Here is a 19694-nt window from a genome sequence, read left to right on the forward strand (position 1 = left end):
CATGTTCTTCGGCCCACAATGTCTCTGCTGAACGTGAACATGAGGCAAATGGGACTGGCTTAGATGGGGCATCTTGGTCTTTAGACTTTAGAGATATAGCGCAGAAACAGACCCTTCAGCCCACTGAATCCATGCCATCCCGCGACTCCCGTACACAAGCACTATCCTACACACTGGGGACAATTTACAACCTTTACCTACAAACCTGCACATCTTTGGAGTGTGAGAGGAAAACAGGAGCACCCGGAGAAAACACATATGGCCGGCGGGAGAACGTACAAACTCCGTACAAACAGCACCCAAGGTCAGGATTGAACCTGGGTCTCTGGCACTGTAAGGCAGCAACTCTACCACTGCGCCACCATGCCGCACTCTGAAGAAGGGTGCCAACCCAAAACGTCACCTATCGGTGTCCTCCAGAGATGCTGCCTGACCCACTGAGTTACTCCACTCCACTGACCCACTGAGTTACTCCACTACACTGACCCACTGAGTTACTCCACTACACTGACCCACTGAGTTACTCCACTCCACTGACCCACTGAGTTACTCCACTGCACTGACCCACTGAGTTACTCCAGCACTGTGTCTGTCTGATCTCTTGCAGGATCCATACTATGTGTCCGTCAAGGCTCTCTACACGGTCGGCTATAGCACCTCTCTGGTTTCCTTGGTGATCGCCATGATTATACTCTGCCGGTTTAGGTAAGGTCTTTCTCTAATACCTTTCCAGCCCCCTCCTCCCTTCCAATCCTCCACATCGGCAAGTTTTTATTTTTTTGTTTTATTTTTTTTTTTTAATTTTATTAGAAGTAAGTGCAATCATATGGCACCAAAGTGCGTAATATATATTTTCATAATACATTTTATGTACAACTTCTTTTTTTTTTGTTACATTGAAAAAAGATTAGAATAAGAAAAAGGTTAGATAGTAAAGGATAGAAAGATGTGAAATATATAGTGTGTGAAGAAAGAAAATGAATAAATGAAGAAAGTTGAGAGAGAAAATAGAGAAAAGAAAATAAAATTAAAGAAAAAAAGGAGATCATTATTTATAATCTTGACCAACCCTCGTCCAGTCCTGAAAGTTATTTTTTACAATTGTGTTGCACCATATGATTCCAAAAAAACGACGAATGAAGACCAACTCGTTATGAATTGGTCTGGTTTATCCATTAGGAGGAATCGCATTTCCTCAAGATGAGCGGTGTCCAACATACTTGCAATCCACATTTTAAACGTTGGTATTGATGTATTTTTCAAAAATTTAAGTATTAATTTTTTTGCTATTATTAAACCATAGTTAAGGAATAGATTTTGAGATGTGTTCAATTTATTCCCATCTTCCATTACGCCAAATATAATAATTTCAGTATTAGGTTCCATTCTTATCTTGAATAATTTTGTAAATATTTCAAAAATATCATTCCAAAATCAATAAAGTTTTATGCAGGAAACTAAGGAGTGTGTTCTAGTTGCATTTTGGGCTAGACATTTATCACAAGTGGCGGATATATTTGGATAAAATTTGTTCAATCTTGTTTTTGAATAATATAATTTATGTACAATTTTAAATTGAATTAGATTAGTTTTACATTAATTGAACATTTGTGAATATATATCATATTTTTCCCATGTAACCTTCGTGATTTTTATCATTAGTTCATGTTCCCACTCTTCTCTAAGTACCTCTGTCGATGGTAGGTCTATATTTAGAATACTATTATATAAATATGATATTAATTTTTGTGAGTCAGCTTCAATATTCATTGTTTCTTCCAATACTTCAGAGGTTATTTTTTGATATCCTTGTATATATTTTTTCATCAAATCGCAAATCTGAAGATATTTAAAATATTGGTTGTTTTTCAATTTAAATTTTATTTGTAATTGTTGGAATGATAGTAGGTTTCCCATTTCGTACATATCCCCGATCCTTCTAATTCCGAGACTTTCCCATTGGTTATATGTCTTATCAATAAGAGATTGTTTAAATAAAGGGTTATTCGCTATTGGCATAAACATTTATAGATTTCTTAATTTTAAAGATAATTTTATTTGTTTCCAAATTCTTATTGTACCATATATACGGCAAGTTGACGATGACTCTTTCACTACCATCCTAACCCTAATTCCATTTGGCACAGACGACGATCACAATATTAACACAATTGTGATAGAAACATGGCGTTGTAGAAACACCATCCATTTCCCAGCACCCTTGGTTCCAGAGCCTTGCCCGATTATCTGTTTCGCCGGGACAATGGAGATCACAGCCTCGCGGGGGAATGGGGGAGGGGGCGAAATACTGGCCCGTCAAGTTGGCCGTGGAAGTCAGCTATGGGAACGGATCTGCCGGGCCGGAGTTCCAGAATCCCAAGATACAGGGGGGCAAATTCCACCGACCGATTGGCTGTGGAAGTCCCGATGAGGTTGAGAGCGACAGCCTTACCCGGCCTCTGCCCCACATTTTTGGGTGGACTTACAGGGGGGGTTTCAAGTACACGCCCGTAATTTTGTCCGGATTAAAGGAGGTCCCGGACCAGCAGTTGCCCGAAAATCAGTGGTGCACCTGTACAACATGGATTACTACCGTTAACTATATGTTTTCCTTTTGTAGGAAGCTGCATTGTACCCGGAACTACATCCACATGAACCTGTTTGTCTCCTTCATCCTGCGCGCCATATCCGTCTTCATCAAGGACGCCATTTTGTATGCGGAAGACGAGGAGTACCATTGCTCCATCAGCTCAGTGAGAATACAGGGGGCGGAAGGGGGAAGGAGGGGATGAACCTGAATGGGTGGTGGAGGGTCTGGAGATTGAGCTCGGTTGACAAAAGTGGCCTCCCAGCTAGACAGGGTGATGAAGAAGGTTTTTGGCATGCCGGCCTTCATCAGTCCTTCGAGTATAGAAAATGGGACATCACGTCACAGATGTACAAGACGTTGGTAAGTCCGCACTTGGAGTGCTGTGTTCTGTTTTGTTCGCCTGCCATAGGAAGGATATCATTAAGGTGTGCAGAGAAGATTCACCAGGATGTTGCCAGGACTCAAGGGACTGAACTATAGGCAGAAATCGGGCAGATTAGAGCTTTATTCCTTGGAGCGCAGGAGGATGAGGGGTGATCTTATTGAGGTGTATAAAAGTATTAGGGGCGATCTTATTGAGGGGTGATCTTATAAACGTCATAAAATCTTGAGGGTTGATCTTATCGTTCTGTACGAAATCTTGAATTGAATTGAATACAGGTCCCCGGAGATGATGGTTCCAAGGAACTTAATTGACTCCACAGATGTGACTGTAGTATTGTTGATGGTGAGGTGGGGGTGAGGGGAGGGGGAGCTCTCCTAAAGTCTACAATCAATTCCACTGTCTTAAGAGCATTGAGCTCTAGGTTGTTGCGATGGCACCAGGACGCCAGCTGTGACACTTCCTGTCTGTTGGCAGATTCCTCCCCATCCTGGATTAGTCCAATCAGGGTTGTGTCATCCTCAAACTTGAGAAACACAACAGAGGAGTCAGTGGAAGTGCTGTTGTTGGTGTAGAGAGAGTAGAGGGGAGAGTACGCAGCCTTACGGTGCTCCTATGCTTAGTGTTTGCGGGTCCGAGATATGCTTTCCCAGCCTCACATGCTGCTTCCTGTCTGTCAGGAAGTTGGTGATCCACTGACAGAGGGGTTCAGGCACAGTCAACTCGGAAAGTTTGGAGTGTAGTAGCTCTGGCACAATGGTGTTGAATGCAGAGCTCAAATCAACAAACAGGATCCTCGCATAAGTCCCCTGGCGGTCTAGGTGCTGGAGGATGAAGTGCAGGCCCAGGTTGACTGCATCATCCACAGATCTATTTGCCCGGTATGCAAACTGCAGGGGGTCCAGCAGTGGGTTTGTGATATTTTTCAGCTTGGCCAGCACAAGCCTTTCAAGGGTCTTCATGATTACAGAGGTCAGTGCGACAGGCCTGTAGTCATTAAGACCAGTAATCCTTGGCTTTTTGAGTACGGGAACAATAGTGGAGACTTTGAAACAGGCAGGCTCAGTACAGGTTTGCAGGGACTGGTTGAAAATGTCTGTGTAGACCGGTGCCAGTTGCTTGGCACAGAGCTTGAGGGTAGAGGGGGAAACATTATCCTGTCCTGGAGATTTCCGGCTTTTCTGTCTTCTGAACAGCCTCTCCACCTCCTCTATTTTTATTGTTGATGATGGAGAAGTGGGCAGACATGTTGGGCAGCAAGGAGGGGTGGGTAGTAGATAAGGGCTCAGTCTTTGCAAACTGCAGTCAGTCTGTAAGTGAGTGCGAAGTGGTGATCGGGGAGGGGTGGGTGGGGAAAGGTCCAGTCTTTGCAGGGGCCATCTTATCGAGCCGTATAAAATCATCAAGATTGGGTCTTACTCTCAGAACTAAGAACTGGGGGGCTGTTTAAGGTGAGAGGGGAAAGATTCAATAGGAACCTGAGGGGCAACCTGTTCACTCATTGAATGGGGGGTTTTTGAACCAGCTGCTACAGGGGGCAGTTGAGGCAGGTATCAGCCACACACCTTGTACTGAACTGAACGGGATCTCAGGTGTTGCACCCAGTTTAGTGGTTGGGGCACTTGGGGGGCTGATGCCCCCACTATGTTGACAGACCCTCTGCTTCTCCCCAGGTGCAATGCAAGGCCATGATGGTCTTCTTTCATTACTGCGTGATGTCCAACTATTTCTGGCTGTTCATCGAGGGGCTGTACCTCTTCACCCTGCTGGTCGAGACCTTCTTTCCCGAGCGCCGATACTTCTACTGGTACATCCTCATCGGATGGGGTGAGTGTTCAGGAGAAGCAGAGTAATCGCTGTGTAGCCCACCTGAGGGAGGCACAGGGTGAGGTTGGACATGCCAGGACTTTATTCGTTGGAGCAGAGGAGGCTGAAGGGTGATCTTATAGAGGTGCATAAACCAGAGCCTAAACAAGAGCCCGAAACGTCACCTATCCATGTTCTCCAGATGCTGCCTGACCCACTGAGATATTCCAGCACTTTGTGTCTTTCTTTGCTTGGAGTGCAGGCAGATGAGCGCTTTTCTTATAGAGGTGTCTAAGATCATGAGGGGAACAGAGAGGGTGGTGGGTGTATGGAACGAGCGGCCTGAGGAGGTAGTTGAAGCAGGTACTAAAACAACATTTAAAAGACATTTGGACAGATACATGATTGGATAGGGACATGGGCCAAATGCGAGCAACAGCAATTTAAAAAAGAACAGTAGAATGGAACAGTAGAGTTAGTCCCTGGTGAGATAGGAGTTTACAGTCCTAATGGCCTCTGGGAAGAAACTCCTTCTCATCCTCTCCGTTCTCACAGCATGGCAACGGAGGTGTTTGCCTGACCGTAGCAGCTAGAACAGTCCGTTGCAGGGGTGGAAGGGGTCTCCCATGATCTTATTGGCTCTGGAGTTGCACCTTCTGATGTATAGTTCCTGCAGGGGGCGCGTGAAGTTCCCATAGTGCGTTCGGTTCCTGCAGGGGGGCGCGTGAAGTTCCCATAGTGCGTTCGGCCGAACGCACTACTCTCCGCAGAACCTTCTTGTCCTGGGCAGAGCAGTTCCCAAAGCAAATCGTGATATTTCCGGACAAGTGCTGGAGAAACTCAGTGGGTCAGGCAGGATCTCTGGAGATAAAGGATGGGCGATGTTTTGCGTGAAGACCCATTTTCAGGCGGAAGGGTGATCTTTCCCGAAGCAACGTGAAGTGTAGATGGAGTCGATGGTGGGAGGTCTGGTCTGTGTGATGGACCCCTAGAAGATTGTAAAGGTTCTGTAGGGTGCACAGCAGCAGTGTGGAGTGGAAAATGCCTCTGATACAACCACAAGCATCTTGAGAAATTAGATTTAAATTCTTAAGCGTTGGGAAAAACATGGGGAGATTCCATTGAAACATGTTTGTTGATACCTTATCCTGAGGTCAGGGAGATGTTGAGATGTCAGGCCTAGAGTCAAGACAGTCATGAGTGTTCTATGTCATAAAACCAGATGGGGGTATGAACTCTCCTCTATGTATTTGGTTTCTATGTCTTCTGAATACTTGTGTTTCCTTTGATTAGTACGGGTGTCAGAGGCTATGGGGAGAAGGCAGAAGAATGGGGTTAGGAGGGATAGATAGATCAGCCATGATTGAATGGCGGAGTAGATTTGATGGGCTGAATGGCCTATATCTGTTCCTATCACATGATCATGTTACCTTATGAACTGCAGATGCTGGTTTATACCAAAGATAGATACAAAATGCTGGGGTAACTCAGTGGGTCAGGCAGCATATCTGGAGAACATGGATAGGTGCAGTTTCAGGTTGGGATCCTTCTTCAACACCAAAGAAGAAGGTTTCAGTCTGTAGAAGCGTCCCGACCCGAAAGGTCACCTGTCCATTTGTACCAAAGATGCTGCCTGACCCGCTGTGTTACAACAGCACTTTGTGTCTTTCTTTTCTGTTCTATTGTCATATGTACCAATGTGAAACGATGAAATGCTTACTTGTAGCAGCAGCACAACGGATGTGTGGACAGATTGAGACAAGCTTGGCTGACAGGGCACAGTGAGAAAGTTAGGGGATTACAATTAGAAGTGTGAGTGGCTGGAATTCTCTACCCCTGAGGATAGTGGGGACAATATCACTGGGGGAATTTAACGAAGGTCTTTGAAAGATGGGTACATTGAGGGTGATAGGGAACTGGCATAGTCAAGGAGATGAGACCTGGGGCAGATTCAATGGTGGAGTAGGCTGGAAGGGCTGAATGGCCTACTCCTATTCCTCTCTTTATCCTACGCTCTTGTATCAATAATGTGCTTTGCAAACAGCACCAAACATTTTAATCACACTCTGAGATTCACACCTAGCAGGAATGTCTTCAGTTTGTTTGAGGACATAGAAACATGGAAACATAGAAAATAGGTGCAGGAGTAGGCCATTCGGCCCTTCGAGCTTGCACTGCCATTCAATATGATCATGGCTGATCATCCCTCAGTATCCTGTACCTTCCTTCTCTCCATACCCTCTGATCCCTTTAGCCACAAGGGCCACATCTAACTCCCTCTCAAATATAGCCAATGAACTGGCCTCAACTACCTTCTGTGGCAGAGAGTTCCAGAGATTCACCACTCTCTGTGTGAAAAATGTTTTTCTCATCTCGGTCCTAAAGGATTTCCCCCTGATCCTTAAACTGCGACCCCTTGTTCTGGACTTCCCCAACATCGGGAACAATCTTCCTGCATCTTGCCTGTCCAACCCCTTAAGAATCATGGTTTTGCGGCACAACAGCCCCACAGCGCTGGAGACCCGGGTTCGATCCTGACCCCGAGTGCTGTCTTTGTGTGCAGTTTGAACATTCGTCCTGCGACTACTGTGTTTCCTCCGGGTGCTCCAGATTCCTCACCGTCCCAAAAAGACGTGCGGGTGCGCACCTCTGTAACATATCTCTGCTGTGGAGGGAGTGGATGAGAAAGTAGGATAACATGGAACTAGTGTGAACGGGTGATCGATAGTCAGCATGGACCCAGTGGGCCGAAGGGTCTATTTCCATGTCACATCTTTCAATCGCTGTACCTCGCTTCACGTGACAATAAACAAAACTGAAAAACAAAGCAATCCATCCCAGAACTACACATTACCTGAAATCTTCAGTTTGTCTAAGATGGATCCCAATCTGAAACTTCACCAACCCATGTTCTCCAGAGATGCTGCCAGACCCGCTGAGTTACTCCAGCAATTTGTGTTTAGATTTAGTTTTGTTTAGTTTAGAGATACAGTGCAGAACCAGGCCCTTCGGCCCACCAAGTCCATGCCATCCCCTCACACTAGCGCTATCCCTCACACACTAGGGACAATTTACAATTTTACCGAAGCCAATTAACCTATAAATGTGTACATTTTTGGAGTGTGGGAGGAAACCGGAGCACCCGGAGAAAACCCAGGCATGAGGGGGAGTGGGGGGGGAAGTACAAACTGCACAGAGCCAGCACCCGTGGTCAGGATCGAACCCAGGCATCTGGGGCTGTAAGGTCGCATCTCTATGTCTGCGCCACTGTGCTCTATGTAAGATTCCAGCTTCTGTCTGTCTGAGGATGTTGTTGCATTGACTGCTGTTCAGGCAGCGTACAGCAGGTGGCAGCAGATCTCCACATACAGAGGTGAGAAGCTCTCACTCCCCATCCTTCACCAAACTCCCACTCTCCAAGACAGACACAAAATGCTGGAGTAACTCAGCAGGTCGGGCAGCATCTCTGGAGAAAAGGAGTAGGTGGCGTTTTGGGTCGCGACCGTTCTTCAGACTCGACCCGAAACATCACCAATTCCTTTCCTCCAGAGATGCTGCCTGACCTGCTGTTACTCCAGCTTTTTGTGTCTATCTTTGGTTTAAACCAGCATCTGCAGTCCTCCCTACTCATAGAAACATAGAAAAGATGCAGGAGTGGTCATTCAGCCCTTCAAGCCAGCACTGCCATTCAATATGGTCATGGCTGATCATCTAGAATCAGTACTCTGTTCCTGCTTCCTCCTATTAGATCATTCCCTTCTTACTTTAAATCTATGCCCCCTTGTTCTTAACGCCATAACCTTGGGGAAAAGAATGTGTATAATGCAGAACCTCACATTGGGGACCACTGGAGGGCAAATATGGTGCATGTGCATGTTAAAATGTTTACAAGGAATGGCTGCGCTTCCTATCTGGCCCCTCAACAGAATACCAGCCATCACCATTTAAAATGGATATCCTAACCTGTATTTCAAAAAATAATTATGGGCAGCACGGTGGCGCAGCGGTAGAGTTGCAGCCTTACAGCGCCAGAGACCCGGGTTCGATCCTGTCTATGGGGCTGCCTGTACGGAGTTTGTATGTTCTCCCTGTGACCATGTGGATTTTCTCCGAGTGCTCCCGTTTCCTCCCACTCTCCAAAGACGTGCAGGTTTGTAGTTTAATTGGATTTGGTAAATTTGGTTCATTGGTTTTGGTTAGTTTAGTTTAGACATGCAGCCCCGTGACCCACTAAATCCGCGCAAGTTTACTGGGTGATTGTTGGTCGGTACGGATTCGGTGAGCATTTGGGCGCAATTCCGCCCTGCATCTCGAATGTCTAACCTGTACGTCAAAAAGTAATTGAAACCGACTTAAATAATTTCCATAACTCATGTGTATAAATTGAAGTGATTATTTTAGTGGGAGGGGAAAGGATAGTTGGCTCAAGAAGGACAAAGACTGGTAAAACGGTGTTCGTTTTTTTTGCAGGAACTCCCACTATTTGCGTTACGATCTGGACTGTACTGCGCCTTCACTTTGATGACTCTGGGTAAGTGTGAACACCTCCTCCCCTCCCCCCCCTCCCTCCCCACCGCCCCCCTCCCCCCCCCCCCCCTCTCTCCCTCCCCCCCCCCCCCTCCCCCTCCCCCCCCACCCCCACACAGCTCCCGAACCTCGGGGGGGAGGAAAGACAGGATGGGTCATGTGGATGGTCACATGGTTGCGCCCAATCCCTCAACCATCTCTCTCTCGCCCCCTGCACCATCCACCATCACTGGGGGGGATATTATATAGTCGTCCATCCAACCAAATCATGCAGTGCACCAGGATATTCTCTGGATACAGGTATGGAATCAAGTTCAAGTTGGCGTTTATTGTCACTTAACCATTTAAGGTACAGTGAAATTTGAGTTACCATACAGCTGTTTTAAGTGAAAAGCAACAATACACAATTCAGCCCTATAAAATAAAATTTAACATAAACATCCACCACAGTGGAATCCACATTCCTCACTGTGATGGAAGGCAATAAAGTTCAGTCATCTTCCTCCTTTGTTCACCCGTGGTCAGGGCTGAACCCTCCGCACTTGCCGCTACCGACGGTCCGCTGTTCAAGCCCTCTAGTCAGGATGGATCGGAACACTCCGAAGCATGGAGCTCCCTAGTTGGCCACTTCTCACCGGAGACCACGGCTTCACGGTGTTAAAGTCCACAGGCCCCGCGGTCGGAGCACTTTCACTGGCGTTCCTCAACTAAGGATCGCCCGCTCGGCGATGGCAAGTCCGCGCCGCGCCCGCGGCTTGAAGCTCAGGGCCGGTCTACAGGAAAGGCCGCACCACTCCACGTTGTAGGCTGCAGGGGGGACGGAGATGCGACACGGAGGAAAATCGCATCTCCGTCGAGGTAAGTGACTGGAAAAATATTCCCCCAATCCCCCCACCCCACCCCACATAAAAATTACCAAGAAACATGAAAACATACATTTAAGACATACTTACAACAATAAAAACAGAGAAGGTACGAGAGACTGTTGGTGAGGCGGACATTACGGGCGCCACCCGGTGGTAAGAAGTAATTCAGCGTGGAAACAGGCCCTTCAGCCCAACTTGCCCATGCTGACCAAGATGCCCCATCTACACTAGTTTCGCCTGCCTGCATTTGGCCCTCTAAACCTTTCCTATCCATGTACCTGTCCAAGTGTCTTTTAAATGTTTTTATTGTATCTGCCTCAACTACTGCCTCAACTACAGCACCAGGGACCCATATTTGATCCTGACTACAGGTGCTGTTTGTATGGAGTTTGTACATTCTCCCTGCGACCACATGGGTTGTCGCCTTTGCTCCGGTTTCCTCCCACATCCTAATGAAGAGTGGGTTGGTGGGTTAATATGCTTCCATAATCTAGTGTGTAGGTTAGAACTAGTGTACAGGGTGACTCTTGGTCGGAGTGGACTCAGTGAGCCAAAGGGCTTGTTTGCATGCTGTAGACACGTCATGGAAACAGTCCCTTAGGTCCTCCGAGTCCGTGCCGACCAGCAATCACCCGTACACTAGTTCTATACTACATACTGGGGACAATTTACAGAAACCCATTAACCTAATGTCTTTGGGATGTGGGAGGAAACCGGAACACCAGGAGAAAACCCACAAGGGTCACAGGGAGAACGTACAAACTCCGTACAGACAGCTCCCATAGTTAGGATCAAACCCGGGTCACTGGCGCCATGAGGCAGCTGTGCCATCATTCTGCCTAACACGCTGTATCTCTAAACTAAATGAAACTAAACTTTGGCCCTTGCTTGTTACTGGGATTGACATCTTACCCCCAATAACTACAGTGGGGCAAGATGGCCGCTGACCGCCATCTTGTCAAGGGGCAATAGGAGATGGCAGTAATGATGGGCATAGCCTGCGGTCGTGTCCATACTTGGAATGAATATTTTGTAAGTCTTTCTCTCGCCTTGTCTTTCCCTCTCTTCAGCTGCTGGGACACCAATGAGCACCGGGCCCTGTGGTGGGTAATTAAAGGGCCAGTTATCGCGTCTATTATGGTAAGCACCATGCTGTTTCCCACGCCCACTGAGATAGCCCACCTACACTAGTCCCACCTGCCTGCGTTTTTGGCCCACAGCCCTCTAAACCTCCGTCTCTGAACCAGAGAGCACTGTCAAAGCCCAAGGCTACTCACACCCTGCGCTGCCGCAGTTTGTAAGAGACAAGGGCTTGGGCAGCCTCACAGCGCCAGAGACACGGGTTCAATCCTGACTACGGGTGCTGTCTGCGATGGAGTTTGTACGTTCTCCCTGTGACATGTGTGGTTTTCTCCGGGAGAAGGAACAGGTCGGGACCCCTCTTCAGACTCGGGGCTGGAGGGGCTAACTCTGCTCCGGTGATTTGTGAACGTTTGTGTGCTGGCAGCTGATGCGTGGCTTTGTCTTTGTTGGCAGGTGAACTTCATCCTCTTCATTGGGATCATCTTCATCCTCGTGCAGAAGCTCCAGTCCCCAGACATGGGAGGGAACGAGTCCAGCATCTACTTGTAAGTCTCCAAGATTTCACCTCTCCTAGGATAAGCTGGCAGTTTCAGCAGGGTATGGACATGTGTCCCGGTCTATAACGCCAAGCTCACCGCTCACCACTCACCGCGTCTGTCATGCAATGGTTGCTGGAAGCCATTTTGTGAACAATCTCCTCCCTTCCCCTCTCCCTCTCTCCTCTCCCCCTCCCCCCTCTCCTCTCCCCTTTATCTCCATCTCCTCCTCCCCCTTACTACCTCTCACCCTCTACCCCTCTCCCCATTCCCCCTCCCCTCCACTCCCACCACCGTCCTTCCCTCTCCCACCTCCTCTCCTCACTCCTTAACACCCCCTCCACTCTCTGTCTTAGCCCATCCCCACCCCCTCTCTCCACTCTCTTTACCTTCCTACCACTCTCCCCGCACCTTCCCTTCTTCCCCTTACGCCCTCTTCACCTATCCCTCGCTCTACCTCTCTCTTTCCCTTTCCCTCCCTGTCTCTCTTCATTTCTATCTCTCTCCCTCTCTCTCTCTCCTTTTCTCCCTTTCCCTCTCCCCTCCCTCTCTCCCCTGATCTCACCCCCTCTCTCTCCTCTCTCCCCCTTTCTCCTCTCTCTCCCCCCCCTCTCTCCCCCTGTCTCCCCCTCACTCTCTCTCTTTTTCTTTCTTTCAACTTTTCTCTCACACTCGCTCCTTTTTCTCTTTTGCCTTTTCTCTCTCTTTCTCTCCCTCTCTCTCTCATTTTTCTCTCTCACCTTTTTCTTTGCCTTTTTCTTCTCTTTCTCTCACCTCTCCCTCCACCCTTTTTTCTCTCTACCCTCCCTCTCCTTCTCGCTATTTCCCTCTTCCTCTCATCCACCCCCCTCCACCCTCTCCCCCTCACCTCGCCCCTCTCTCCCTCTCCCCCTTGTTCTATCCCCTCTCCCTTCTCTCTCTCCTCTCTCTCCCTCCTCTCTCTTTCTCTACCCCTCTCTCTCTCCCTCTCCCTCTCTCCCCCCTCTCTTTCTTTCTCCCCCCTCTCTCTCTCCCCCCTCTCTCTCTCTCTCTTTCTCTCTCTCTCTCTCTCTCTCTCTCTCTCTCTCTCTCCTCTCTCTCTCTCTCTCTCTCTCTCTCTCTCTCTCTCTCTCTCTCTCTCTCTCCCTCTCTCTCTCTCTCTCTCCCTCTCTTTCTCCCCCTCCTCATTCTCTTTCTCTCCCCTCTCTTTCTCTCCCCCCCCCTCCCCCACTCTCCCGAAGGCAGGAGTTTCTATCTCTGAATGCTTCTCAGCTAATGCTCACTTTGACCTTGGATTGGCAAGTGAGGGCACTCACCTCCACAGCCCATCGACCCACACATCAGTGCCACCCTCTGCCAGTCCCTGGGCATCAATTGCAGGGGCCATCTATCATTGCCCATCCCTAAATGCCCTTTGTGGGTGACTGCATGCTTTTCTCATATTGTCTTATCACACAGAAGGCCACTTGACCCATTGAGTTGATGCTAGCTCTCGTAGCCATGCCTTCAGTTCTCCCACTTCCTTCCCAATAATTGACGTCCTCTAACATTTCCATCGACTTCCGCGGAGTCACCAATGCACCGGGGGGGGGGGGGGGGGGGCAATTTAACAACTGACCCACACGGCCCTGAGACATGGGAGGAAACCAGAGCAACCAGTGGTCACAGGGAGAACGTGCAAACTCCACACAGACAGTGCCAGAGGTCAGGATGGAGCCTGGTTCTCTGGGGTTTGTGAGGCAGCTATCCTGTTATCACCTCCACCTTGTTCCATCTCTGTTGAAGGCACCGATGGATTGGGAGTTCCGAGATTAAGACCCAGTGACAATAATTTCATTTCCATATCATAAATCCGACCCACACTCTTTTACACTGGATATATAGGCTGCATATTTGATACCAGTCCTTTACCTGAAAGAGGCAACTCTAGATAGAGTGGTTACATTGGCATATTGTATGCTTGCCTTCATTCAGACGGGGCATTGTGTATAAAAGGCAGGAAGTCATGGTGCAGCTCTGAAGGATTTTGTTCAGCCGTATCTGGAGTATTGCATGAAGTTCTGGTCGTCCTCATCGCAGGAAGGATGTAGAGGCTTTGGAGAGGGTGCAGAGGAGGTTTACCAGAATAATACCAGGATTAGTGGGTATTCGCTACAGGGAGAGGTTGGATAAGCTTAGATTGTTTTCTCTGGAATGCCAGAGGTTGGGGACTGATAGCAGCATATAAAACTATGGATAGGGGAGAATCAGAACTTTTTTTCCAGAGTGCAGATATCAAAGACGAGAGGGCATAGGTTTGTGAAAGAGACAAAATGTGAAGGCGATGAGTGAGGCAAGTATTTTTACAATGACAGTGGTGGAGGACTGGAATGTGCTGCCAGAGGTGATGGTGAAGGCAGATCTTATACAAAACATAGATGATTATTAAGGGTTTGGACACGCTAGAGGCAGGAAACACATTCCAGATGTTGGGGGAGTCCAGAACCAGGGATCACAGTTTAAGAATAAGGGGTAAGCCATTTAGAACGGAGATGAGGAAAATCATTTTCACCCCGAGAGTTGTGAGTCTGTGGAATTCTCTGCCGCAGAAGGCAGTGGAGGCCAATTCTCTGGATGCAGTCAAGAGAGTGTTAGATAGGGCTCTTAAAGATAGCGGAGTCAGGGGATATGGGGAGAAGGCAGGAACGGGGTACTGATTGTGGATGATCAGCCATGATCACATTAAATGGTGGTGCTGGTTCGAAGGGCCGAATGGCCTACTCCTGCACCTATTGTCTATTGTCTATATGATAATGGTGTTTAAAACACTTTCAGATAGGCGCATTGATATGCAGGTAATTGGAGGATATGGATCACATGCAGGCAAAGAAGATTAGTTTAACTTGGCATCATGTTCGGCACGAACATTGTGGGCCAAAGGGCCCGTTCCTGTGCTATAGTTCTATGTTCTATAAATGTGTAGTCAAAATAGTTAATCAAATCTATGTAAATCAGACTAAGACGTTAGAGATACAGCGTGGCGACACTGCGTCCACGCCAACCAGCAATCACCCCGTACACTAGCACTATCCTACACACGAGGGACAATTTATAGTTTTTCCCAAGCAATTAATCTGCAAACCTGGATGTCTTTGGAATGTGGGAGGAAACCGGAGCACACAGAGAAAGCCCACGTGGTCACAGAGAGAACGTGCAAACTCCACACAGACAGGATCGAACCCGGCGTTGTAAAGCAACAACTCCACCCCTGCACCACCGTGCCACCCCTAATTGAATTTCATGAAGTCGCAGGTGTTGACGTTATAGATGGTTTAATGGAAGGGTGAAGGTTAATGTTGGGGCCCCTGGCTATTACACACACTCGCATGAAACATCCATTATGTTGCTGTCTGTGTGAGACAACACTTTGTGGTGGGGAAAGCTGCCCGCAGGCACTTCAATGAGGAGGGAAAGTGATCAGGTGTCTCCTTAACCCTTTAAACTTACATAAAGCAAAAAGGAAATAAGGGCAACCTTTCGGGGTGGCACAGAGGTAGAATTGCTGCCTTACAGCACCAGAGACCCGGGTTTGATCCTGTCTATGGCTGCTGTCTGTTCGGAGTTTATATGTTCTCCCTGTGACCGCGTGGATTTTACACGGGTGCTCCAGTTTCCCCCCACATCCCGAAGACGTGCAGGTTTGTAGGTTAATTGGTTTCTGTAAGGTGTCCTGTGTGTGCAGGGAGTGGATGTGAAAGTGTGATAACTAGTGTGAACGGGTGATCGATGGTCAGCATGGACTCGGTGGGCCGAAGGGCTTGTTTCCCTGCTGTATCTCTGAAGTGAGGGGGTAAAGCTTAAAGGAGATATGCGGGGTGGCTTTTGTACACAGAGGATGGTGGAGGCCTGGAACGCGCTGCCATGGCTGGTGTTGGAGGCAGACATGATAGTGGCGTTTGAGACTTTTGGATAGGCACATGGATATATGCAGGGAATGGAGGAATATGGATTGCGTGCAGGTAGAAAAGTGTTGGTCTTGGCATCATCTTCTGTTCTTGTGCTGCACTGTTCTAAGCTCCATAAAATTACTGTAATTTGATTTGATATGGCAGCATGGGGTAGATGGAGTCAATTGAAGAGAGGTTGGCTCGTGTGATGGTCTGGGATGCATCCACAATTTTTCCGTGATTTCTTGCAGTCTTTAATGGAGCTGTTCCCAGACCTTGCTGTGATGCATCGCAATAAAATGCTTTCTGTGGCGTATCTGCAGAAGTTGGTGAAGGTGGTTGGGGACATGTTAAACTTCCTAAGCATTCTAAGAAAGTAGAGGCGTTGATATGCTTTCTTGACCGTTGCTTCAATAGGGTTGGTTCAGGAAAAGTGGCTAGTGATATTTATTCCGAAGAATTTGATATTTTCTCTTAGGAACCAAAGCATTTCCAGCGTTTCCAAAGAGCTTTGAGAAAAGACTTGGCTCATATATGAGTCCATCTTTTCCTCCTGCAATAATGCATATGTTATAATATCATAACAGCGATCTATTTCTTTCTCAACAGTACATTCCATTTCCATGAGACCAGTTTGTATTCTGCAAATTTATTTTTTTGAAACTGGGGTTTAAACGGAAATAAAATGCTCTTTCACAATTAATGACAGCATTTAAACACCCTTTTATTGACTCCTTCTCACTAGAGGTGACACAGTAGCTCAATGGTAGAGTTGCTGCCTTACAGCGCCAGAGATCCGGGTTTGATCCTGACTACGGGTCTAGTCAGTTTAGTTTATTATCACGTGTATTGAGGTACAGTGAAAAGCTTTTGTTGTGTAATAAAACAATATATGATTCCAATCGAGACATCCACAGTGTACATATACATGATAAATGGAATAACTTGAATAACGTTTAGGGCAAAATAAATCCAGGAAAGTCTGATCAAAGACAGTCCAAGCATTTCCAATGAGGTAGACTGTGATCACGTGGGTTTTTCCGGGTGCACCGGTTTCCTCCCACATGTGAAAGACGTACAGGCTTGTAGGTTAATTGGCTTCTGTAAATGGTAAAGTGTCCCTAGTGTGTAGGATAGAACTAGTGGACAGGGTGATTGCTAGTCGGCGTGGACTCGGTGGGCCGAAGAGTCTGTTCCCACACTGCATCTCGAAAGTCTGTAAATTTAACTCGAGTTTAACAAGGGCCATAGATGCCCCTGAAAGAGGCAACACTTCTTTAAAAGGCCAGCACTCCCTAAAAGTAGCTTCACAATGACTTGTGTTCAAGAAAGCATATGGTTTGTTGACCACTAGGCAGCTATCCCCATGTGGTTGCATTCATTCACGTTAGAAGTCATTACAAGTAATGGATTGAGTGAGATATGGTGTTTAAGAGGGAACTGCAGATGCTGGAAAATCGAAGGTACACAAAAATGCTGGAGAAACTCAGCGGGTGCAGCAGCATCTATGGAGTGAAGGAAATAGGGAACGTTTCGGGCCGAACCCCATCTTCAGTGATGGGTGGTGGGAGGGGGGGGAGGGGAGAGGAAAGGAAAAAGGAGGAGCCCGCGGGCTGAGGGAGAGATAGGAAGGGGAGGAGACAGCAAGGGCTAACAGAATTGTGAGAATTCAATGTTCATGCCTCCAGGATGCAGATTCCCCAAGCGGAATATGAGGTGCTGTTCCTCCAATTTCCGGTGTTGCTCGCTCTGGCAATGGAGGAGGCCCAGGACAGAGAGGTCGGATACAGAATGGGAGGGGGAGTTGAAGTGCTGAGCCACCGGGAGGTCAGGTTGGTTAATGCGGACCGAGTGGAGGTGTTCGGCGAAACGATCGCCAAGCCTATGCTTGGTCTCACCGATGTAGATCAGCTGACATCTAGAGCAGCGGATGCAATAGATGAGGTTGGAGGATGCAGGTGAACCTCTGTCACATCTGGAATGACTGCTTGGGTCCTTGAATGGAGTCGAGGGGGGAGGTAAAGCGACAAGTGTTGCATCTCTTGCGGTTGCAAGGGAAAGTGCCCGGGGAGGGGGTGGTACGGGAGGGAAGGGAAGAATTGACAAGGGAGTTGCGGAGGGAGCGGTCTTTGCGGAAGGCTGTCAGGGGGGGAGATGCGAAGATGTGTCGAGTGGTGGGGTCACGTTGGAGGTGGCGGAAATGGCGGTGCACTATTTGTTGTTGTGTACAGCAATTTGGTCTTCCCCGCACAATTAAAGCATGGAATAATCTCCACCCAACTATAGTTACCCAACCAGATGCAACTAAATTTAAAGTAGCTCTTTCTTCTCAATAACCCTTTCTGGTTTAAGCCCTCCCTTCACCACATCCAGTTTAAATTCCATTTGGAATATTTTGGAGGACCAAGAAACCAAGAAACCAAGAAGACGGCTAGTGGGGTGAAAGGGGGACTCTACCCTTGTTGCAAGTGGGGAGGATGGGGAGAGAGAGCAGTGTTACGGGGTAGGGAAGAGACCCTGGTTTGAGTCTCATCTATGGTGGGGGAGGGGAATCCCCGTTCCCTGAAGAATTAGGACATTTCAGATGCCCTGGTGTGGAATGCATCATCCTGGGAGCAGATGCGGCTTATACGGAGGAATTGGGAGTGGGGGATGGAGTCCGTACAGGAAGCAGGGTGGGAAGAAGTGTAGTCCAAATAGCCATGGGAGTCAGTAGGTTTATAGTGGATGTCGGTCAGAAATCTATCACCTGCGATGGAGAGAGTGAGGTCAAGGAGTGAGATGTGTTACTCGTCAGGAGGTGGGATGCAAGGGGAAAATATACAGTTAATGGCAAGACCCTTAACGGCATTGACGTCCAGAGTGATCTTGGATTCTAAGTCCATAGCTCTCTGAAGGTGGCAACACAAGAAGATAGAGTGGTAGAAAAGACATAGTTATGCATGCCTTCATCGGTCGGGGCATTGAGTATAAAAGGCAAGAAGTCATGCTTTATTACACACTGTAGCAATGTTACAAAATTTTGAGATTTAAAAAATCAAGTCTGCAATTTATCCCATCAGATAAAGCATAACAATAAGTTTAATTTGACACCTAATTCACTTTCATATCTCAAGTAATAAAAACGTTATGGCCATTTTCATACCCGGAAATTAGCATCTTGTTCCCTATTTATTTTCTATGGACGTAACAAAAAAGCTGCGATCGTGGACAGTCAAAAGCCCATAACCTTCTTAAAAATTAAGAGAACTGAATGAAACTTTCAGTTATCATAGATTGAACCATTCTGAAACAAATATCAAATAATCTTACTTGGAGGACCTGAAATTAAAGCATATAATTAGTTAGTTACCCAATTGTTGCTAATTTCAAACTTCAATTACTAGATCTAAACATCTATCCATTTCTTAATAAATGATTAACATTTTTAAATAGCCTAAGTGTCCAAATAATATTCACAAATAATTCACAATAAAACATGATTTTTAAATCTCATTTACATCAATTTATAGGCCAAATGGAAGGAATTTAGTGTTCAATTGCTGCAAATTAAAGTCCATTTAAATCGGCTTTCTAGTGGGTTCCTGTGAACGCGCTGGTTTAGAACGTTCACATTGCGCTGGATTTGTGCCCTCAAATGCCCAGAAAAATACTGCGGGATATAAAGAGCCCAAAATGAACTATTCGCTATAGAAAACTTTATATACAGGGTTCTTAAGAAGCCCCTTTTAATGTAAAAATAAGGTACATACCTTTAATTGTTTGCTTTATAAAACCCTGGGGCTGCGAGAGGTCGCGGGTTTAGAGAGTGATTTTTAAACTACTGTAACTATTATACAAGGCCATAAAAACTAATAATACGTTTTGCAACGGGGTCTTTCAGCGATTTTCCGTTAATGATTTACTAGGCTGAACATTTTCGATTGCAACAGCCTAGTGAAAATCGCGTTTTAAACCCGCCCCCTCTAAACAGCGCCAAAATCATACACACGGCCTGGG

General features: G+C 47.1%; 1 protein-coding gene across 2 annotated transcripts in view; it reads left to right on the top strand.

Moving 5' to 3' along the window:
- LOC129713920 (pituitary adenylate cyclase-activating polypeptide type I receptor-like) overlaps positions 1 to 19694 on the top strand; it is a 72634-nt gene that overhangs the window by 26656 nt on the left and 26284 nt on the right. For both annotated transcript variants that reach the window (XM_055663321.1, XM_055663329.1), the window contains exons 5-10: positions 608 to 705; positions 2621 to 2753; positions 4646 to 4799; positions 9249 to 9309; positions 11242 to 11311; positions 11708 to 11799. In XM_055663321.1, coding sequence (XP_055519296.1) covers positions 608 to 705; positions 2621 to 2753; positions 4646 to 4799; positions 9249 to 9309; positions 11242 to 11311; positions 11708 to 11799 — 608 coding nt within the window. The remainder of the gene's footprint in view (positions 1 to 607; positions 706 to 2620; positions 2754 to 4645; positions 4800 to 9248; positions 9310 to 11241; positions 11312 to 11707; positions 11800 to 19694) is intronic.

The sequence above is a fragment of the Leucoraja erinacea genome, chromosome 2, assembly GCF_028641065.1.
Source record: "Leucoraja erinacea ecotype New England chromosome 2, Leri_hhj_1, whole genome shotgun sequence".
Classification (NCBI taxonomy): Eukaryota; Metazoa; Chordata; class Chondrichthyes; order Rajiformes; family Rajidae; genus Leucoraja; species Leucoraja erinaceus.